At 47.2% G+C, this 21,455-nt stretch overlaps 1 protein-coding gene and 1 long non-coding RNA gene across 4 annotated transcripts; one reads left to right on the forward strand and one right to left on the reverse strand.

Moving 5' to 3' along the window:
* Positions 1 to 1,916: 1,916 nt before the first annotated feature.
* Positions 1,917 to 21,435, reverse strand: Abhd4 (abhydrolase domain containing 4, N-acyl phospholipase B). 3 transcript variants are annotated; one of them, XM_059273657.1, is made up of 7 exons: positions 21,035 to 21,435; positions 11,187 to 11,275; positions 8,793 to 9,165; positions 8,475 to 8,629; positions 6,435 to 6,546; positions 3,988 to 4,174; positions 1,917 to 3,346 (listed from the first exon to the last, which is right to left on the reverse strand). In XM_059273657.1, the coding sequence occupies exons 2-7, from the start codon at positions 11,224 to 11,226 to the stop codon at positions 3,257 to 3,259; spliced, it is 957 nt and encodes a 318-aa protein (XP_059129640.1). In that variant the 5' UTR covers positions 11,227 to 11,275; positions 21,035 to 21,435; the 3' UTR covers positions 1,917 to 3,256. The 3 variants fall into 3 exon arrangements, with proteins under 3 accessions (XP_059129640.1, XP_059129639.1, XP_059129641.1); XM_059273656.1 differs by lacking the exon at positions 21,035 to 21,435 and adding an exon at positions 14,367 to 14,471; XM_059273658.1 differs by lacking the exon at positions 21,035 to 21,435 and adding an exon at positions 14,254 to 14,276.
* Positions 16,932 to 17,642, forward strand: LOC131919444 (uncharacterized). The gene is made up of 3 exons (XR_009381251.1): positions 16,932 to 17,054; positions 17,349 to 17,405; positions 17,557 to 17,642. It is a non-coding gene; the product is annotated as an uncharacterized LOC131919444 (long non-coding RNA).
* Positions 21,436 to 21,455: the final 20 nt, after the last annotated feature.

Below are 21,455 nucleotides of genomic sequence, written 5' to 3' on the forward strand. Positions count from 1 at the left end.
GGTGCCAGGCAGGCAGACACTGGCTTTTCTCCTCAACCTCAATCAAGAATGACCTTTGGTAGGATAGTGACAGAGACTTAGTTTTGGAGCCTGTCCTGGATCTCACTCTGTAGACCAGGCTGGCCTCGAACTCACAGAGATCCTCCTGGCTCTGCCTCACGAGTGCTAAGATCAAAGGCTTGTGCCGCCACCACCGGGCCTGTGACAAAGACTCTTATGGCATAATAGTACTGAACTTACACTATGAGAAACAGTTGGACATGGTGGAGCACATCTGTATCCCAGCACTTGGGAGGACAAAACAGGAGGATTTAAACTCTAGTCTAGACTGGGCCACACAGCAAGTTAGGCCAGCCTGGGCCATACTGTGAGACCCTGACGCAAAAAGCAAAAACTAGACAAACAAAACCTGACGATAGAGAAGAGGTGGTTTGTACTCAGATAGTTCTCCAGACCTGGATTACAGCTCACCTTCAAACTCTCAGGCGTCCTGCAAGGTAGATCAGGTTCTTGTAGGAGGACAGAGAGGGAAGCGGAAAGACGAGGGGCCTTTCGACCATATCTGCGATGGTGGGATTTAGAACCACCTAGGAGACAAGCATCTGGGCCAGTCTGTGAGGTCATTTCCAAAGAGTTTTAACTCAGGTGGGAGACCCGCGCCCGAATGTGAGTGGTTTCATTTCATGAATTGGGGTCCCAGGCTGAGTAAAAAGGAGAAAATGAGAGGAACAACAGTTTCATCTGCTTCCCCCGACTGTGGATGCAATGACGAACGGCTTCAGATGCCACTGCTGTGTCTTCCCATCATAACGGTCTGTCCCCCCAACCCTCCCCTCCCAACCCCATGAGCCAAACAATCCCTGCTCTCCTCGAACTCCAGTGAGAAGAGTAATTAATATCCCATCCGAGGGAGACTCTGTGTGAACCCAAAGGTCACATGATGTCTGAAGTGACATCACACCGCCCATTGCACACGATTTGGGACACTACATTGGCCACTAGCCATAGAGGGTCCTTTTCTTGGCCTGTGTGCCACACCTGCAGTTTTGCTCTTGAAGCGTAGTGATGTATCAGGGAGCACACACACACACACACACACACACACACACACACACACACACACACACGGATGCATCCACAGAGGCTGGGGCACACACTGGATGCCTTAGAACTGGCATTACAAGTGTTTGTGAGCTTTCTGAGAACTGAACTTGTTCTCTGCAAGATCAGCAAGTGCTGTTAATTATTAAGCCATTTCTCCATCCCATTTATTTTATTTTTATGTGTGTGTGTGTGTGTGTGTGTGTGTGTGTGTGTGTGTGTGTGCACATCCATGTGGGTACACCCGTACAAATGACTGCAGAAGCCAGAGGTGTCATGTCAGATCCACCTGGGAATGGAGTTTCAGGTAGTTGCTGGACATGGGACATGGGTGCTGGGAACTCAACTCAGGTCTCTGGAAGAGCAGCAAGGGCTCTTTAGCCACTAAGCACCTCTCTTCAGTCCCAAGTTTACAATTTCAAAGAGGGGCAGTTGAGTCTCAATGGAGACATACCATAGGAACTTCTAGGTTGGGGAGGTGGAAGGGGCAGGTTTCCGTGTAAGGAACATCTGAGCTGAGACTCAGAGAATGGATGGAAATTGGGGAGCAGGGTTGTGAAGGCCTAGACCTAGGCTGACAGGTACTGACTGGGCAGAGCATAGCACCCAACACCTCATAATTCTCCTGTCGACTGAGGTTTAAACCATCTGTGCTCTGGACTGACTCCTCTTCCATCGTGAGGAGGCTGAGATAGTCTGTGAGAGGCAGTGGTGCATAAGTGGTACCTCTTTGGTTCCGTTCTCTTGTTTGGGGATTGCATGGACTGTTGTGAGGCAGTGGTGTTGTTGGATCAATATTAAACATCGTCATAACCAACAGTTTTTACTCTTCTTTATTAATATAGAAAAGGAGGCCGAGGCAGCTGGACTGGTAGTACAAAGCACCAGGAGTTAATACTATTCTGGTGAAGGGTTGGCTTTATAAAAGAGAAGGAGCAGGAAGGAACTGCCCTGCTTCTGGGGCCAGGCCCAGCCTAGTACCCCAAGCCTTAGAGCAGGACCTGGAATGAGATCCATGGGAGAGGGCTGATGGGTAATTCTGAAGCAGAGTGAGTTGGAGACCATGGTGACAGATGGTAGGCATAGAGGTTCAGGCAGCGAGAAGCACTTTGTGACTGATGAGGACAGAGAACGGCCGGCCGGCTTTAAGCTCCTCAGTGAGCCATGGGCAGGAGCTCTCAGGGGACCTCAGCTCTGGTAGAAAATGCTGCAGATGCTTGTGGACTTCGTGAATGCAGACATGACTCTAAGGTAGAAGGGACTTTCCCCTTCCCCACCAGGAGCCATCTTCGCTCTATACTACACAGGGGGCTTTAGGGCCCAAGGCACAGAAGAGGCTTAGAGCCTCACAGTGGGAGGAAGAACGGGGAGGGTCTCGAGTGTCCCAACTTAGGCAACCAGGATTGAGACACAGGGCAAGGTAATCGTGTGCCCGTATAACAGGTTAGAATATGGAGCAAGGTTAGCTTTAAACCAGCCCCACAGCAGTGGTGTCTGTGTGGAACCTTAGTGAATGAAGCTGGCAATATGTGCGGGAAGGCAGCAGACCTGGGCTGTAGACTCAGTTCTGCTGGAACCCATCACGCAGAGCTGTGTCCCATCCTGCCCTGATCTCTTCCCTCATCGGCCAATAAGGGCTTGGGCTATGACCTCCAACGTCATGGAAGGGACTGTGCAGGTGAACAGGGCTGCTCTTGGTGGGTTAAGTGGGAACGGGGTTTGGATGGCGGCGTGGAGTAATGGAGAAGGAATGTGTTCCTGTATGGAACCTACTCTCAGACACATTCCCAAACTAGAAAGGCTGCTGGGAGCCCTCCTCTGTCAGAGGAAGGGAAGGCCATGCAGGGAGACGGCATGGCTTGTGCAATCTCATAATCAACACCTGGTCACACTTGGCGTGGAGAGAATGGGCGGCACTAGGCAACCCTTTATGCTCTTCCCCAGAGTGGGGAGTTCAAGGCCTCTTGTGGATTCTGCCTCTTGCCCTCAGCATGGGATCAGAAGTGCTCTTTTTCACTGTGGTCTTAGCTTGGGAGCCCGACTCTGCCTGGCTGGCATGTGTTAGTTAGTTGGTGAGGAAAGGACAGAGGTTCTGACTAAGACAGGGAGGTGACGGCAACTCTGGCTTCCTTCCTCCTCTTCCTCTCAGAGCAGCTCAGTCAACCGAGTTACAGATCTCTTCTACCACAGAATTGAAGATGTGCGGCTGGTCGGCATAGACGTGGTGCGATGCACCCTCGATCTCCTGTGGACAGACGACAGTGGTGGCTCAGCTCTGGAGTCGCAGCATTGGGAAGTGGTCTCACCATTTCTTCTCCCTCCCCTAGGGCTTGCTGGCCTGTTCCCTGAGCTCTTCTCAGAAGCAAGACCCTACCTTTTCTCTGGAGGCTGCACATTCCTTAGGGAAGCAATGAATGTCAAAAGGCCATTTTGTTTTAAGGGGACACCCACTGTGCCTTTCCTGCTCCTAAGCCTCGCCCTTGGTCAGCTTGTTTTGTGCAGGACACAGGACCATAGGTGACTCAGTGGGAGCAGGAGGTAGGGGAGACAGAAGTGCGGTAGGAAGTCTTTCACTACAGCCTCTGCAGCTCAGCCTACTACTCATAGCCCTGGTTTAGTAGGGATGATGGGGAGGCTGGAGGTCTGGAACAGACGCATGTGTCTGGCTGCTCTCCGGGAACCTGCCTTTCAGCTGAACTGGACTGCACAGAAGAAGGAAATTGCTAACTATCTTGCAGGAGTTTGGGTGGTGGTGGTGGGGACCCTCCAAGGCCACTGCTCAGTCTCATCTATATATTTCCGTCCTGATTTTGATCACCCTTTGTCACCCAAGACTTTCCCACCCACTGTCCACTGCAACTCCCACTCCTTGGCAAGTCAACCTACCATGTCCCGGACATAGGAATCTGGCCTTTGCATCTTCACTTTTTTCCCCGTGCTGGTATCTATCCAGGTGTTAGCCCCATAGATCATGGTGATGGGCACGTCTTTTCGAATTAAGTGAATTCGCTCCAACATGGGGCGCCGGGCCCAGCCGAAGGACTCCATCATGGCTTTGAATGCCGTTTCCCCACTGACAGAACAAAACAGTGAGGCGATTGACAGCAAGACAAACCCGAAGCAGAAAATGTCAACTTGTTGCATTTCAGAGGCTGGGCTGGACCTTCTGTCTTTACATTCTCCTCATAGCCAGCGCTGGCTCATTAAATATTGACGAGATCAGGAGATGAGTGCCATGCCTCAGGGCATGCTTGTGAAAACCCCCACGACATAGGGAGCTGCCCAGGACACAGTGAGTTTTAATGCAATATATATTTACACATGGACTGGGTGAAGGGACACAGGAACGGGACAGATGCGGCACCTGCCCTGCTTGGAGCTGGCATTGCTGCTTATAGCTTTGGAAGGTGGTGGCTACATAAATAATCCGATGACTATGCTTTAATGAAAATTATGCTTTAACTAAAAATTCCTAAGGATTATGAAAAGGGATTAGAGCTATAGAACATGGGTAAGGGGCTTAGCTGAGGGGATGGAGGGAGAATTCGCTAGAGTGAGCCCTGAAGGGTGAGTGTTACACCAAGAGGGCTGTGCTGAGGACACTCTGGGACCAAGAATGACAGCGCATCAGGCTTTTGAGACTGGGGCTCAGCAGCTGCTGCCAGGGGGCGCACCGCAAATGTGAATTCAATCTCCCTATCGGGTTTGTGTGAGGCTGGGCCGGGAGCTGGCTTTCTGATTAGCTTGCAGCTTTTGTGGGAGGTAGGGAGGTTGAGGACAATGTTCCCTCCTGGGCTCTGCGTGTTCGGAGTAGTTACATTTCTGGTTTCCTTTGCACCCTGGGATGAATTCTGTCTATGTCAGCAGGAGCAGAGGACACCTCCAGGAGACACTGGACCACAGACTCTACAGTCTGTCCGACATGAATTTAAATCGTGTCTCCTTGGAAAGTCGAGTAACCAGGATACACCTTGATTTTCTCATATACGAACCGGCGGGAACTATGTCCACTTTCTTAGGTCAAGATAGACGAAAAGAATGAAGATATGTACAGGGCTCCAAGGTGTAGGTGGAGTGAGGGAGGTACCACTCAAACATTTTCCCTTTGGCCAGAGTTCATGTTTTCCAAAGGACTGATGGGAATTACTGAAAATTTGTCAGCTCCAGTAAAAGAGCTTGGTGTTATAAAACCGAGTGATGTCTGGAGGGAGGAAATGAGAACTGGCCACCTGATGGGCTGATAATGAGCCCATGGGGGTTGGGGGGAGTCAAAGAGCAGGAAGCTGGGGGTGCCCGCTTTGACTGCTGAGGTTCCTATGGCACACTGTTGACCCGGGACCCTGCCAAATGTCAGCTGTAATCCCGTGCAATACTGGCTCGAGACTAATGCTCACTGTTCTGCCGAAAGGACAAGCCTCCCCTTCCTTCCAGCCTTGGGCTCACAGTGACTTGGACAGGCTTGGAAAGAGGTGGCTAGTGTCTATGGCTCCTGCAGGGTCAGGGTGAGGTCTCCACAGGGTGGTGCTACCAATGTGCCCTGCTGGTATCAGTCTCTCACAGGGCCTGACTGTGGGAGAAGATTACTTTCCTGGCTCTGTCCTGGCTGTCAATGCAGCCCAAACTGCCGGTCAGCAAGCTTTCGGAGCTTGCCTCTCAATAGCTAGCGGGGAGGACTTCTCACAGTTCTCAGGACACTTCTATACCTCCAAAAGAGGGGAAGGTTTTTCACACCAAGTCTAAGCCATTTCAAAGTGTATATAATTGAAATAAATACATATTCTTTCTTTGAATGTATTCCAGACATGTATTCTATAGATATATCACGTGGGTGTATACAAGAGGACACATTCTAGGAGTCTCTCTGAAGCAATATTATACGACATACTAAACTGAAAATGAGGAAATTTAGAAATTGAAGATTGTGGATGGGCAAAGGCTTCTCTTTCTCTATTTGCTTTAAAAACAAACAAGCAAACAAAAAAACCACATTTGCCTATAAAATCAAACCAAAAACCAACAACCAATTTTTTTTTTTTAAATCAGTTTTTCAGTTTAAAAAATGCCTTTGAAATGTTTCCCACACTGCTGCTCATCAGGCCAGTTGCTGATCCCTAGGGAAGCCCGGAGGTCTTCCTCTAGAGAGGACAGCTTGTTTAATTAAATCTAGTATCTTCTATACCTGTCCTGACCACCCCCAGGGAGCTCTCTGGAAATGATCAAGCCTGCTGGTGCTTGTGTTCCCCTGCGTCAGGGTTTTGTGGAAGAGGAATAAAGCATCAGATGGTGCAGCTCTTTAAGCCATCCCACGGGGCTGGTCCCGGAGCCGTACTCACCTGGGATTCTGCGCATTGCAGTGGTAGATGTATTCTGAGATGGTATCGTCCTCGAAGAAGTCTGCAAACTTGCGCTTGAAGTCCGGACGGAACCTCTGCACCAGCCCAGGCCCTGGGAGAGGATTGAAGAAACAACAGCGTGATGCTGGGTGTGCCTGCAATTACAATGCTCTGCAGGCAGAGGCAGGAGGATTGTTTCAAGTTCAAGGTCAGCCAGGGGACACAGTAAGACCCTATTTTAAGCCCCTACCAAGGAAAAACAATAACCACTCAAACCCAACCCACAAAAAACCACGGAGCTGCCAGTGTGGGTGTTGGTGGTGGGGAGAGAGAATAAACTCCTGCCTGCTTATGTTTAAACAAACTTAACCAAATTTATCTCTCTAAGGATTTATTTCCTTTATGCATTTAACACGCAATGGCAAAAAGAGCGTAGAAGCCTGCTGGGAAGCAGCAGATGACTTCAAATGTCAGAGTCTGATGGTTGGTCACCAGTGAGTTTAGCGACAGCCTAACATCCCCAAGGAACCAGGTAATTTTCACTTCAGTAAGTCCCAAGACTTTTCCTCTAGGTTCACAAGTTCTGTGAGGGTCTGCAGTTGAGAGAATTTTCATTTATAGTCTGAGTTGTGTTTCCCCATGCCCCCCCTGTATGGGAACCTTGACGGCTTTTTACTCTTCTGAAGGTAGCTGATGAAAGTAGACGAAACTACCATTTTCCAAGCACTCTCTCATTTTCAGGCTGTAACGGAATACATGGAGAGGGGACCTTGACAGCACTGCTGGCCCAGGCTCGGGGCCCTGTGCCTTTCATCGCAGCGCACGTGTAGGCGCTACCCATGCAGGCACACTGTGAGGACTGGGCCTACTGGCCACTTTCTCTGTCCTGGCAGGGGTTTTGCCCGTGAGAGGTGTCTGGGGAGGTAGGTAGTCACAGGCCCTGCCCTCTTCTGACACAATCCTCCATGGCTGTCACGCAGCCACCCAACACAGCGGCTGAAGCCCCGGATGAACCTGGCCAGATCCAAGGCCAGGAAAGGAGAGACTGGTTAGAGGAGGAAGGATGGTAGGGGTCTGCTGGAGCCACCTGGACTCTGAGGTCAGCCCTCTGCCCACCTGCTCCCTCTGGCCCCCGTGTCCCTTGCTTGCTCCCCTTCTTCTAGGACTCCTGGGCTACCTTCTACATCAATGCTCACTTTCCACTCTTTCTGTTTCAGCCACTGTAACAAGCGGCCACTGAATATTTCTATACAAACGTAAGCTATCAGTACAAAACAGGGGCTACCCATCTTTCCAATAAAAGGAATCTGCTTTTTACTTCACCGGTGTAAAAGCTCCTCAAAGGGAAGCATGTGGACAGCGTGAGGTGAGGATGCAGAGCCTCTAACACTGTGGACAGTGTGAGGTGAGGATGCAGAGCCTCTAACACTGTGGACAGCGTGAGGTGAGGATGCAGAGCCTCTAACACTGTGGACAGCGTGAGGTGAGGATGCAGAGCCTCTAACACTACACACTACAGTGTGACCTGCCACTTTCTGTCTCTGTCTCTTTCCTGACAGCTACCCAGTGCTAAGAAATCCAGAACAGAGGGAGATGTGGGGGTTCTCTAGAGCAGCGCCTGGTTCAGAGGGACTTGTCTGTCACTGTGCTGTGTGAGAACCTGAGGTTCAGAGCTCTCCTTGCTATAGGAATGGGACCCAGTGGTGGTTACTGCGCCCGAGTCACTGACAGGTTGTCATACAAGCTCACAGCGGAGAAGCAGAGAAGCCACACATCAAAGCCCCTTCCTTTCTCTGGGATCTGCCAACGCATAAGGCAGCCATTCTGTTCTATCTGCTGATGCTGATGGGGGGAAAACATATCAATCATCTGAAACCTCCACTAACGAGATGCTGTCCTGATTATCAGGTTTAATGCCAGGCTGGGCCTCTGTTTTATGAACAAGTGAGGATGGTAGGACCCCAGGTGCACCAAGGCAAGCTGTGGTGAATGGGGTGGCCTCAGTTTAAAGACAGAGTTCTCCTCCTGAAGGTGACTCACCCCAAGGCCCAGCCACTCGAAGAACAGCCAGTGGATTGGAACGCCCCAGGACAGATGCCACAGCCTTGACCCAGGTTGGAGGTGTACGGATCTCACTGGGGTCAGTTGGTCGTAAGGGAAAGCCCCATGGGTCCACCAGGATAAGGTGTTTAACTCTACATTAACAGAAAAAATAAAGAGAGGATACACTGTATTTGCTTGGAAGTATCAGAGCTCTTAAGTTGCTGGGAAATGAGAGTATTACTGGAAATAAATATTGGAACATGCCTAGTAAGGCATGGAGTCAGCTCATGAGGGAGAAGGGTAGCTTCACATTACCTTTCAGGGTACTTGATAGAGTAAGAAGTGGCCAGGAATCCCCCCAAACTGTGCCCCAGGAGGATCATGGTGGGGATTCCCATGGTCTCCCGCCATGTCTCTATTGAGGTCACAAACTCATCTTCAGCTCCTTCTGGGTCCCTTGGGAAGGTTGGCCTTGAGCTCCGCCCGAAGCCAAGCAGATCAAAGGTATGGAGTGTGCGGCGGGCACTCAGTGAATCCATGTTGAGGATCCAGAGGCCCACACCGCCCCCAAAGCCATGTACCATCACCAGAGGGGTGCGGTCCTTTTGCTCTGGGCTCACAGTCACCGTCCAGATCTTGTTCTGGTTTGGGAGGGAAACATAGCGGGCCAGGAACTTGTTCTGGAGACCTGGGAAGGGAAGAATTCCAGGGTAAACCAACAAGAATGCTTCCTGAGAGCATAGCCATTTTGCCTGGACTACACTCTTCATTTTCTCTCTTCCTAAAGGCATCACCTTAGGAAACCAGCCTGGTCTCCATAGTGAGTTCCAGGACAGCCAGGCCACATAGAAAGACCCTGTCTTAAAAAACGAAAATAAAGCTGGGCAGTGGTGGCACATGCCTTTAATCCCAGCACTCAGGAGGCAGAGTCAGGCGGATCTCTGTGAGTTATTAGAGGCCAGTCTGGTCTACAGAGCGAGACCTAGGACAGGCACCAAAACTACATGGAGAAACCCTGTCTTGAAAAAACTAACCAACCAACCAAACCAACCAACCAACCAACCAAAAAACCAAAAACTAAAAACCAAAACAACAACAACAACAACAACAACAAACCCAAAAAAATACACACACACACACACACACACACACACACACACAAAAAAAAAAACCAAAAATAAAAAACAAATAGAGTAAAAAGGAAAGGAACTGAGGAAGCCCCGAGGAGCATCCAGTGAGCTGCCTTCCTCTATGGTCTTTGCTTCAGTTTTGGCCTCCACGTGCCTGCCTTGGCTTCTAAACTTCATGATGGGTTGTAACCCAAATAAACCTTTCCTCCCCACGTTTGATTCGGTCAATGTTTTATCTCAGGAACAGAAAGTGAAGTCCCCATCCACCTCCAGCCTCCTTAGCCTGGCCTTAGCCTGAATCCTACGTCAGGTTAGGAGGACAAGCCCCTCCCCCAGCCTGTCTTTAGCTCTGATCCAGGCCCTTGGCTTCCACCTGTGATTTGATGTGTAAGTCCTTGACCTTCTCCAGCAAGAATCTTGCTGAGTCCTTTCAGAAAGAACGCCCTGTCCTTGATGTCTTTAGTGATTTCCATTCACGGATCCTGTTCCTTAGCCATAAATCCCCAGTTGTTTTTGTAGTATGGAGAACTGAGGATGGTGCCTTCCCAATGACAACAGCTTCATATGGCCATTCTAAAAGACTTAATAAGTCCCAGAGTCATTTTTCTTTCATATTTAATATGCTAATGAATTCAGATCCAAGGAAAATGTAGACCATTTGGTCTATAGGCAAAAAGAGGGATCATATACTCTTTCTCAAGATGGTGTGCCCAATTCCCTTTTGATCCCTGATGTCATTCAACTCTTGGACTCATTGTTCTTGAATGTACACGTGTTTGGAGATGAACACAGAGAACTGTGGTCTAGCCAGGTGGAGGTGGTGATGGGAGTGGGTTGAGCCACTTATTCCTCTTAGATATTGAGGTGGGGCAGTGTTTTTTTTTTTTTTTTTTTTTTTGCTAGTGTGGCAACAGTCATATGAAAGAGCTTCCTGGGTAAATCAGACTGCATTTGGATGGAGGCTTGAAAGCTGTGGTTCCTTTCAGGCCTTGCAGAGCAGCAGGTTGGATCATGATAGGGTGGGGGGATGGGGAGATATGGCCCCAGGGTCTTGTTTGAACCAAAGGCTATTGCTGTTCATGGGTCACCCTTCTTCAATATTGCTCATGAGATCTGGTCTGTGTGAACTCCAAATGTGGTAACCAGACAGCTGGTAGGCTACACCTGCGTAGAAGGCAGGGAACAGAAAACACAGGATTGCTGACACTCAGGTAGGAAGGTGGTGAATTAGAATGTGCTGAGCTATGTGTTTAGAAGAGAGGGAAAAATGAAGAGATAGGGAAAAGATGAAGGGAGGAGTGAAATATCTGTGTGCAGTAATGCACAGTGGAATGTATAGCGTTTGAGGTGAAGCTGTAGGATGTGGAAGGGGCTACCAGAGGGCTAGGGAGTTGAGGGACCTCTGTCGTGGAATACTGTGTCCTCTGTCTGTCCCTCCCCTCAAACCCACTGATTTTCTTTCCTCTGGCCCATGCACTGCTCATCAGACATCAGTTGGCATGGTGGACTCAGCTTGGGGAAGATCTTCCATCCTTTCTAGACTTTTTGAAGCGGGGAGCAAACTGTCCCCTCTACTTACACTGGAGGATCCTGGCTTCCACATTCTTCAGATGAGACATGGAAGTAGGGCGCCAAGCCGGGAGCCAGCTGCTCAGCCAGCCCTGAGGCCTACAAGACAGAGAAGCACTTGTTGGCCACACTGAGAAGGAAGCACATGTTCTCAGCCTTGCTGACAGCTCCACGAGTTATCGGCGGACAAGGTGTTCCCCAGCCTCAGCAGGCCTGATCTTCATGGCCTTCGGCGTCAGCAATGCCTCAGCAGTCTGATATACTGTTACTCTTCTTGGGCAAATAGCTATTAACAACAATGGCCCTTAACAGACATCAGAAGATCATGTACACAAAACTTGACTTCTTCGCATTTATTATCTTCCTGGAGCTTTACAACTAACTGCCCTTTGTTACTGGTTATCATAATTTATGTTCAAGGAGATTTCAAAAGGAGAGGGAGTGACTTTAATATTTCTACTATTCTTTCCACCCCCAGAACTAGCTGTTCTTTTAGGGTAGGACAGACAAATTCCCACGCCATCTGTTGTCTTCCACCCTTTTGAAAGTCGAGGCTGCTGTTAGCCCCTAATTGTGAAACCCACTAGCTCTGAACTGGGGTAGGCAGGGAGTAGGGGTGTGTTATCCGGGTTCAAGTCCTATGGTCCACCAAGAGACACAAGTTACCTCTGACCTATTTTTCAGGTTGTAAAGTGAGAAGAAAGCTTACCTATGTCCTAGAGTAAAACTGGTAACTCATCCTGCTTTCTCCTTTACACCCAGTGACTAAGCCATCGAGGTTACAAGCCCTAGTTCTGGAGTAAACAGAACTCCTGGATCTGAATCATAGACCTGTCACTGATAAGGAGACTGGCGTTGAGGTCTAGGAATGAAAGGAACCTTGTTGGGTGCCTGCCACAAGTTTAATGGTTCAATCAATTACCGTTTTTATTCTACCTTCCCTATCTTTCATGTTCTTCCTCTGTTTGTGAACTCTGCCTAGGTGAAGGCTGTAGGGTGTTTGCCAGGAGCTGCATCAAGGGCTTGTCAGTATGAGCATGAGAAGACAAGGACACCTTGTGGAGGAACCATCCCAGCTACTCACAGCATACACAGTGGGCACCCTGAGCATCATGGGAAGCACAGATCTTAGATTAGGATGTTTTCTTGGAAATCACATAGTCTAGCCTCTACTTCACAGGTGAGCAATCTGATACCCTGAGAGGTCACCAGCAAGTTAGAAAAAGGGATGCCTCTTCCGTGGATCTTCCAGCCTCAGCTTTTTGAGACCATATCTGAACATTCCTGTATATAACCACATTTCATTTGTTCTGTTTTCTGAAGGGAATGTGATCTAAAGCCAGAAACTAGAGTTCTAATTCCAGCAAGGCCACTTACCAGCAATGAGGCTGTGGCACGTTAGTTTTCTGAGTCAGTTTCTTCAGCCTCAAATGGGAGGTAATTGTATGTACCTCACAAGTTTCTAAAAACTTGTGAGTTAACATCTAAAGCGTATAGAACAATGCTCAGCACCAATAACCCCCAAATCAACATAACTGTCCCTCAGCTGAAGCATTACCTGTATATATTATTACTATTTTTAAGTAGCTACTCTCAACGAAAGTTTGAGGTTTGAAAGAAACCCAGTGTTGCTGTGTGAGTGGTACGCCAATGGCTTTGGTCAGATGAAAGCTGTCAGTCTCAACCAATCGAATCCTAGGGACATCCAGGACCCTTTTAACAGTCTTCCAGAATTCCTTTTTGGATGAAGCACTAGTACCAGGACCACAGATCTTGGCCAGTCTCAAAAGAAAAATTGCCTCTTTGCATTGTAGAGACCATAACAAGTCAGATCATGACACCTGACCCCCACATATCTCTGTAACTGCCCCCAGCAGAGCTCAAGAGAAATGCCGTCCTATAGATAGCAGCATGGTCCACACAGTCCTGGGAGGCAGTGGGGGTGGAAGTGGGGTGGGGTGTCCAGGGAGCTATGTGTACACCTTTGCCTTCCTTCTCTAAAAACCGATCCCGAAAGAGAACGGTGCCCGTCACACTGTGTGCCCATGTTACTGAACAGGCAATGGTGCCTGTCACACTGTGTGCCTGTGCTATTAGGGAGGGAAGAGCTGAGATGGGAAAGTGAGGCAAACTGCACAAAGCCCCTTAACCATAAACTTGGCCTGGCCTGGGTGGTGCCTCATCCTCGTGGGCTAACAGAGCAGTTCTATGGTGGGAGAGAACCTGTTCTAGGTTCTCTGAATTTCTATGGGCACCAGCATCTGCTGCTTTACTTGTAAAACGGAGCTGAATGGCCTGCATCTTTTCTGGCTCTAATGCTGTTTGCCCAGTCTCTGTGGGCATCGTAAATTTTGTCTTAGAAAGCAATACTCTCTTGAGCACTTCCTTCAAGTCCCCCAAGCTATTATTTACTATTGTTACAAAGTTAATTCCTTCTGCCAAAAGGACAACTATTAGGTCAAGGGAAGGCCCTGTTCCGTGAAACCCGTGAAACCCTTGGAGCTGAGTCATTCTCCTACAAGCAACTTTTTCCTGATCTGTTAGACTGTCATCACACCACCCACAGGTGGCATCCAAAACTTGATGCCCTTGGGTAAGCGTAGCCCCCCCCCCCCCCCATCTAACAAACTTAATTCTGAAATCACTGCGGTAAGCATGTGTTTATAGTGATTAAAAATATCATAAATTAGGATAGCAAGCAGAACGTGTCAAGGCGGCCAAGGGCTAAAAGAACTTGCAAGCCAGTTCCGCACTAATCTCAGCGCAGTGGAGACTTCTCTCTCCTTCCCACGCCTCCTTCTTCAGGGCCTTTCAGACCCACGACTCTAGTCCCGGGGCAAGTCTCGACAAACACCCGGCTGCTGCCCCCCACGTCCGAGTCTCTCAAGCCTGCTTTGGGGGCGGGAAGAGCAAGCTTATCCCTCGCACATTACCACCAATCAAACTGCGCTACCAAGGGGCGATCGCGAAGACTAAATGGAAAGTCAGAATCCCCAGGCTGCACACAAGCACATCCCTCAGCGCTCCCCCAGCTCCGCAGCCTCCTCAGAGCACCCCATCCCTCCCTAGAAGCCAACCTGAAAAGGAAAGGCGGGGAAGTCTGAAGCTGTCCGCAACCACAGACAGTCCCCGGATCCTGGCCCGGACAGACAGACAGAAAGAGAAAGAGAAACGGACAGGAGTAACTCACTGCTGCTCCAGATCATCAGCCATAGTAAACAAGCCCTGCCGGGTCGAGCTGAGCCAGCCCATCCCTCCGCCTGACGCCAGAACCAGCTGACCCAGAGAAGTATCGGATAACAAAGGGGGCGGAGCCGGAGGCGGAGCCTAGGCCGATGGTGGGATCCGAGAACCCGCGCCCCTGGCCTGCACCTCGCCTGGGCTGGGACCAGTGGGTGCTTCCTTCTGTCCGCTCCCGCTGGCCTGCGTCCAGGCTGAACGTGAGGGTCTCGCAAAAGTAGTGATCCTCGCATCATCCACCTTTGGGGGACAGCGAGGGAGACAGGTAGTTTAAAACTCCTAGTCCCTCACTGGAATGCCACCAGCCCCGCCTCTACCTCTCCACAAATAAAGAGTGAAGGAACTGCCTTGCCTCTCTCTCGCTCTCTGGAGCTTCCCTCTATGGCTCAGATCCCTGACGCTTCACCTGCCTTTCCTAGTCCATCTGTTGAGGTGGTTTAGATGTCCGTAGAGACGTTATAGGTTGTTCCCTATAAAAGGACCTTGGATATTGTAACCCAAGAAGATTTCCAGATTCCAAAAATACAAAAAACAAAATGCCTAGTTAAATTTGAGTTTGAGACAGAAAGCAATTTGTAAAGACTAAGTATGCTCCACGCAGTATTTGGGACACCCCGTATTTACTGCTCTAAGCAGAGGTATGACATCTGTCAAGATAAGTAAGCATTCCTCTGCTCTGGGGATGTCTGACTCCAACCTAGTTTTCAAGGAAAAAGTAGCTCGATCCTGCTTCCGTTTGGAGGACCTCCCCTCCCACAGGCGGGCCAGGTAAAGGACTAACATGTAAGGCTGGTCATGCTTTATGTATGTGGATGTGGGATGTGACATGACTTATCTCAGAAGCTCTGAGCACATTTCAGGTGGGTTCTGTGGAGGAGCCAAATCTTGAAGCTGGCTGCAGAATTCACTTGAACTGGCAAAGGGGGTGTGACATTCCTGGAGCTACTCCATCTCAGATTATCCACTCCATTAGGTTAAAACCATACTTCAGGAAAGAGAAATTTACAAAAGTACCTTTCTTTTTTTCCTTTTCCTTCCTACCTCTTTCTGTTTTTTTTTGTTTGTTTGTTTGTTTTGTTTGTGTTTTTTCGAGACAGGGTTTCTCTATGTAGTTTTTGGTTCCTGTCTGGCCTCGAACTCACAAAGATCCTCCTGGCTCTGCCTCCTGAGTGCTGGGATTAAAGATGTTCGCCACCACCACCCGGCTCTGAGATTTTATTTATATACACACACACTGTGTGTGTGTGTGTGTGTGTGTGTGTGTGTGTGTGTGTGTGTGTTATGTGTCCCAGGCTGGCCTCCCGGTTGATGTGTATCGGAGGATGACCTCGAACTTCTGATTCTCCTGTTCCTAACTCTGGAGTGCTGGGATTATGGTATGTGCTGCCAGGCATAGTGATTCAGGATGGGGATTGAATCCCAGGGCTTCCTGCTTGCCAGGGAGGCATTTTGTCAGCTGAGCTATGTTCCAAGTCCTAAAGTATTTTTTCTTTGGTCTTCTAGAAGATTCTGAGATTTCTTCTTCCCTAAAACAGTGTTAAATTGATCATTATAAGAGTTGAAAGTTTAAGAGAAGTGGAATTTTCAGAATTTTTCATTCATTCTTTTAGCCAAGCATAGTGGTCCTAAAATTCAGTACCCATAACCTTTGGGAAGCCTGTTAACAACTCAGCCTCCCAATTCCTCAGGTTTAATTCAGCTAGAAAGCTGCAAGTTTTCAGAAGCATTGATGATGCTGGTAGATCCACTAGCTAATTAAAAGCCTGGAGCCCATGGTCAGAAATCTGGACCAAGGTCAAGTTCTTAGTTTTGCCAATTATCCATTTCCTGATCTTGGGCAAATCTTTTTATCAGGTTGCTTCTTCCATTGTATTGTGTCTTGTGGGAATTAGCTAAGCTAACTTAAAGAAACATTTAGCAAACTTACTCTAAAAATGCTACATCTAATGTTCAAAGCCAAACATTATGTTGGCACAAAGAATCCATTGATAAGAAGAAAGGAAATGACCTCCTCTGCTGATCCCAGACTTCCCTAGGAGGGCTCTGGAGAGCTGGCAACTATGTAGTCAGAATTTATAGCAAACTTCCCCCCTTCTACAAAAGGCCTCCATCACTCTACCACATGACTTTATTTTCTTCAGAATACCACTGAAAAGATCCTGTACATTTCTTACTCATGTTTCCCTCCACTAGAGACTAAGTTTCCTGGGGGAATTTTGCTCTGCTTTGCTCTCAGCACCTAGAACAGGTGCGCCAGGGTAAGTGCTTGGCACTTGATAAATGGATGGATGAACCGTTAAGAAAGCAGAAGCATGAATGGTTGACTACAGGACTAAGTGCTGACTAGGGTTTGGGGACTATAATATAAACGACACTAGACAGAAATCCTGAGCTGTTTTCACATTCCACTTTTCCTGATAACCTAGAAAATGTGAGTCCTTTTGAGGCAAGGCTGATCAGGTGGAACTGGAACATTCTAGATTCTAGAATGTATCTCATCACAGTGCAGAGAACATTTGCATTCTGTCTCCACATGTGCCAAGTCAGCTTTAACATAATTTCCCACTATAATAATTGTTTAGAAGGAAGAAATTTGAATATGTGGAAAATGCCATTTACAACTAAAGTTACCCTTAAGGTATCTCCAGAACTGAGATAACTCAGGATTGGGTGGATCTGCTAGAACTAGATACAATGAAATGGACCTTTGGTACCTATCTAGACAAGTTTCTGGAGAGAAAAATGTATTTTTCCCTTTTTATCTTGATGTCAAGACATATGATGTGTACATATGGAAGAATGCACCCTCCTGTCTACATGATTCTGATTTTTAAAAATATAAATGATTCGATGTGCTTTTAAAGTATTGTGTTCTTTAATTTTTAAAGATTACTTTATGTGCATGAGTGTTTTGCTTCATTGTGCACCACAGGCATACTTGCTGCCCAAGGAAGTCGGAAGAAGGTGTCTGATTCTCCTGGAACTGGAGGTATGGATGACTGTTAGCCTCCTTGTTGGTGCTGGGAACCAAACTCAGGTCATCCACAAGAGCAACAAGTGCTCTTAATCACTGAGATCTCAGCAGCCCTATTAATATGTTCTTTAGGAATACAATCTAATTGGTCAACTCCCTCCAAAAGTAGGTGGAGTGGATAAGCTGATATAGCCCAGCCCTGGAGGGAATGAATCATTTCTTCAAATGGGTGCTGCTGACTTTTGAACAAACAAGGTGAGTCTTAAACATTGGGACTGAATAAAACAGCTTCAAAGTCCTCTGTCCAGTCATAGCTGTATGTGGCTTAATTTTTTTTAAAAGGACTCAATTATGTGTGTGTGGAACGGGTGATGAGAAAGGTACACGTGAGAGTGGATGCCCATGTGGGCCAAAACAGCGTGTCAGATTCCCCTAGAGCTGGAGTTACAGGCATTGATGAGCTACCTGACCTGGGTATTGGGAACTGAACTCAGGTCCTCTGTAAGAGCAGCAAGCACTCTTAACTGCTGAGCCACCTACCCTGCCTTTTGGCTTAGTTTTAAATGAACAAAAACCAAATAAATTTTCCTTGGTTACTTCTAGATATATTTTCATTGCTCGGTAGCCACACATGACTAGTTGTTCTCATATTGATGGACACAGGCATTTTCATTAAAGAAAATTCTACTGAACAGGGTAGTGCTGCTTAAGTGTGGTGTTTTCAGATCTCTGTTGTAGGGAGAGCAACAATTCCTACCAATCCTCTTCCATTGGTAAATGCTACTCTCATAATGGAAAATAGGACAAATTCTTTTTTGTTGCCAGAGAAGACAAGATTGAAGCGCTTGTGTGTGTGTGTGTGTGTGTGTGTGTGTGTGTGTGTGTGGTTTTTTTGAGATAAGGTTTCTTTGTGTAGCTCTGGCTGTCCTGGGACTTTGTAGACCAGGTTGGCCTTGAACTCACTGAGATCTGCCTGCCTCTGCCTCCCAAGTGCTGAGATTAAAGGTGTGTGCCACCACACCTAGCAAGACTGAAGCTTTTCTGGGACTCCCCAAAGAGCTGGGTGAGAAGGAAATCAGACAGAAGACCGGAATTGCTACACAGCAGGGATGACTGGATGAAGGGAGACAGGCTCACTGGAGACATTCGCTGCTCAACTAGAACTTGGAGCAGAAAGCACCATGGTGGAGAAAACACACTTTGTGTTGATTGAAATTTGATTCTGTTATAATTTTCTTTTTGAAAAGAAGCTCATGCTGGAGGTATAGCTCAGAGGTCCAGTATTGGCTTAGCATGCTAGATCCCTAGCATCACGAAACAAACAAATAGGTAGATTGCTTTATTTGCTAACTAGAGAACAAGGAAAGAAGGGTCTTGGTCTAATGCAGACCACAGTTTTAAAAGTGGATGGTTACATGCTAGACTAGACAGAAGCAAAGTGAGTCAAGGGCAAAGTAAATACAAAGGGAAAGAATTGAGAGAGCCTCTTCTCCACGGAGAGACTGTCTTTACAAGAGTCTTTTCCTACTCAAACTTAGGACTTGTGTTTGCCTTAGTAGAGAATATAATTTCTTTCTTTCTTTCTTTTTTTTTTTTTTTTTTTTTTTTTTTTTTTGGTTTTTCGAGACAGGGTTTCTCTGTGTAGCTTTGAGCCTTTCCTGGAACTCGCTTTGGAGACCAGGCTGGCCTCGAACTCACAGAGATCCGCCTGCCTCTGCCTCCCGAGTGCTGGGATTAAAGGCGTGCGCCACCACCGCCCGGCTGAGAATATAATTTCTTATTCTAAGAGAAAGGATATAAAATCATGGACTTGGCCCAGTAAGGGCACCCTCTCACCCTGCCGCTCTCCCATATCTTATGTCGTTGATCATCTTAGTTATGAAGCCTCTAAGGTCTTCTCTGATTTCTGATTTAACTTTAAATCCTATTTCATTTGATTTGCAACCCTGGCACCATCTTTTGTATGCCCAAATTATTGGAGCTCTGCAGTATGGGCAACTTTTAATTATTTGGAGAAACAGAGGGAACAGTTCGTATCAGAATAATATTTAATAAGAGCAAATATTTTCTGAACATTTACCATGTATTATGCACTTTGCTAAATGTTTAATGTTTTACATTATCTCATTTAATCCTAGTAAAACATTGCAGTGATCCAGGTATTGTTATTTCCATGTCATAGAAGTGGAAAATGAGACCTAGGTGTTATAGTGGTGCATACCTGTAATTTCAGTACTTGGTAAGCAGAGATAGAAGGATTGCAAATTTGGATCCACTCTAGAATACATAGTAAGTTCCAGGGTAGGCTACATAGAGAAATCTTGTCAAAAAGAAGAGGAAAAACTACCAATTAAACACGAAGTCATCAGACTGAGATTAGATAATTAGTAGTAGGTGGAATCAAAGTTCAAAATCATCTTTATCTGATTTTGGGAACTTGTACTTTTACCTACTACTCAGCACATGAACTTTTACACATACTAATGTTCTAACTCACGCCACTCAAATCCAACAATAGTATGATTTCCTATTGATAAGTTCATACACTGAACACAAAACAATTTTTTTTCTTATTGTTAAGTCAGGTAGCTGAGAAATTTTTTAGTTTACTGTATCAGAAAGGCTTTGTCTCTGAATGGTGGTGCTTGTCTCAATAAGTGATGTTTTGCATTGAGTCTGTCTTCCTAGGGAGTTTCTATGTAGATGTTAATGATGGTAGTTGACACAGACCAAAGGCTGGAAGGAGCTGGAGTGATGGTATAGAAACTTGAGGAATTCATAACTGATGATTAAAGCAGCCCCTTGGCCCATTTGGTGTTAGGCTGAATATCAGAGGAATCTGCTCTTTTACTTGTGATGAGACAGGGAGAAAAGTTCAATTGCAGATGCATGTCATATTACAGGGAATAGGAACCAGTCTGGCTATTCTTCCCCACCCACTCTACCAGTCACACAAGAGCACTGAGGCTAAATTTCTTAAGCAGTGCAGTCTCCTTGGTTGTGAATATGGATTTATCTCTCCTAACAGACTAAGGCTTTCCAAGGACACAGATGATTCGCTGAACCTAGCAAAGTTCTTTATTCATCATAGGATTGTGGTGCTAAATGTTTCCAGGCTAAATTCGAATAACAAGAGACAACAAGGGGATGTTGTTCAGTTGCTGTTTTAGAAATTTTGCTCATTTAGCTAGCTAGGGCAGTTGAAAGTGAGATTTAAACGCTGAGATGAAGTATCTGATTATGTGCGGGTAGTCTTGCAACTGAAAGCTGAGAAATACTGTTTCGAAGGTCTGGTTATTGTGAACTTATAAAGGCAATGCAAACCAGAAGGCGGAGCTTAAGTTTTCTTAAGTTAAAACCTCAAACTTTCGTTTCGTTTCCTATAAAATGATTCGGAGGTCAGGTTGAACCAGATGTGCTCTTGCGAGCCGTTCACCATTGACATGTCGAGATATTACAACAGATTTAAGACATTCAGTTTGGGGCAGATTGCTGCTGATTCTGACTCTGCACTCTACGCACAAGTGACTACCTCCCTTTTTAGACAATGACTGTGTTTGATTAACCCCAATGTTCCTACAACTTAACCACAAGTTATCGGTCCTTGTTGGTACCCAGCAAACGTTTGTCGAATGAATGAATACCTGCTGGCTTAGGTTCTTCGTAGGGCTAGATCCGGCCTTCCAGTTCAGGATCCTGTGGAGGTCAACCCTTACCCGCCAGTGTGAACTGGCGCTTGCCCCGGATAAGCATAGTTCTCTCTGCGGAGGAGCTTGACCTCCTCTAACGATCTGTCATAGTCATCTGCAGCAGAGGTTTTAAGAGAATTAGGGTCCGGCAGGTTGAATCCCTAGACCGCCAGCTTGGTCTCTAACCAGATTCTCAAGTTTGACCACTGAAGACACGGGGATCAAAGAAAGCCGGAACTCTCTGGTAAGCTACGCTGTCCGCGGGAAAACCTTTCCCCTTGTTCCCGTCACAAATCTCGTCGCCAGAGCAACAGTGGGCGTCAACAAACGCAGGGCGGAAATAAGGATTATAGTACACGTCTCCAGCTCAGCGCTA

The sequence above is a fragment of the Peromyscus eremicus genome, chromosome 9 (assembly GCF_949786415.1).
Source record: "Peromyscus eremicus chromosome 9, PerEre_H2_v1, whole genome shotgun sequence".
NCBI classification, from domain to species: domain Eukaryota; kingdom Metazoa; phylum Chordata; class Mammalia; order Rodentia; family Cricetidae; genus Peromyscus; species Peromyscus eremicus.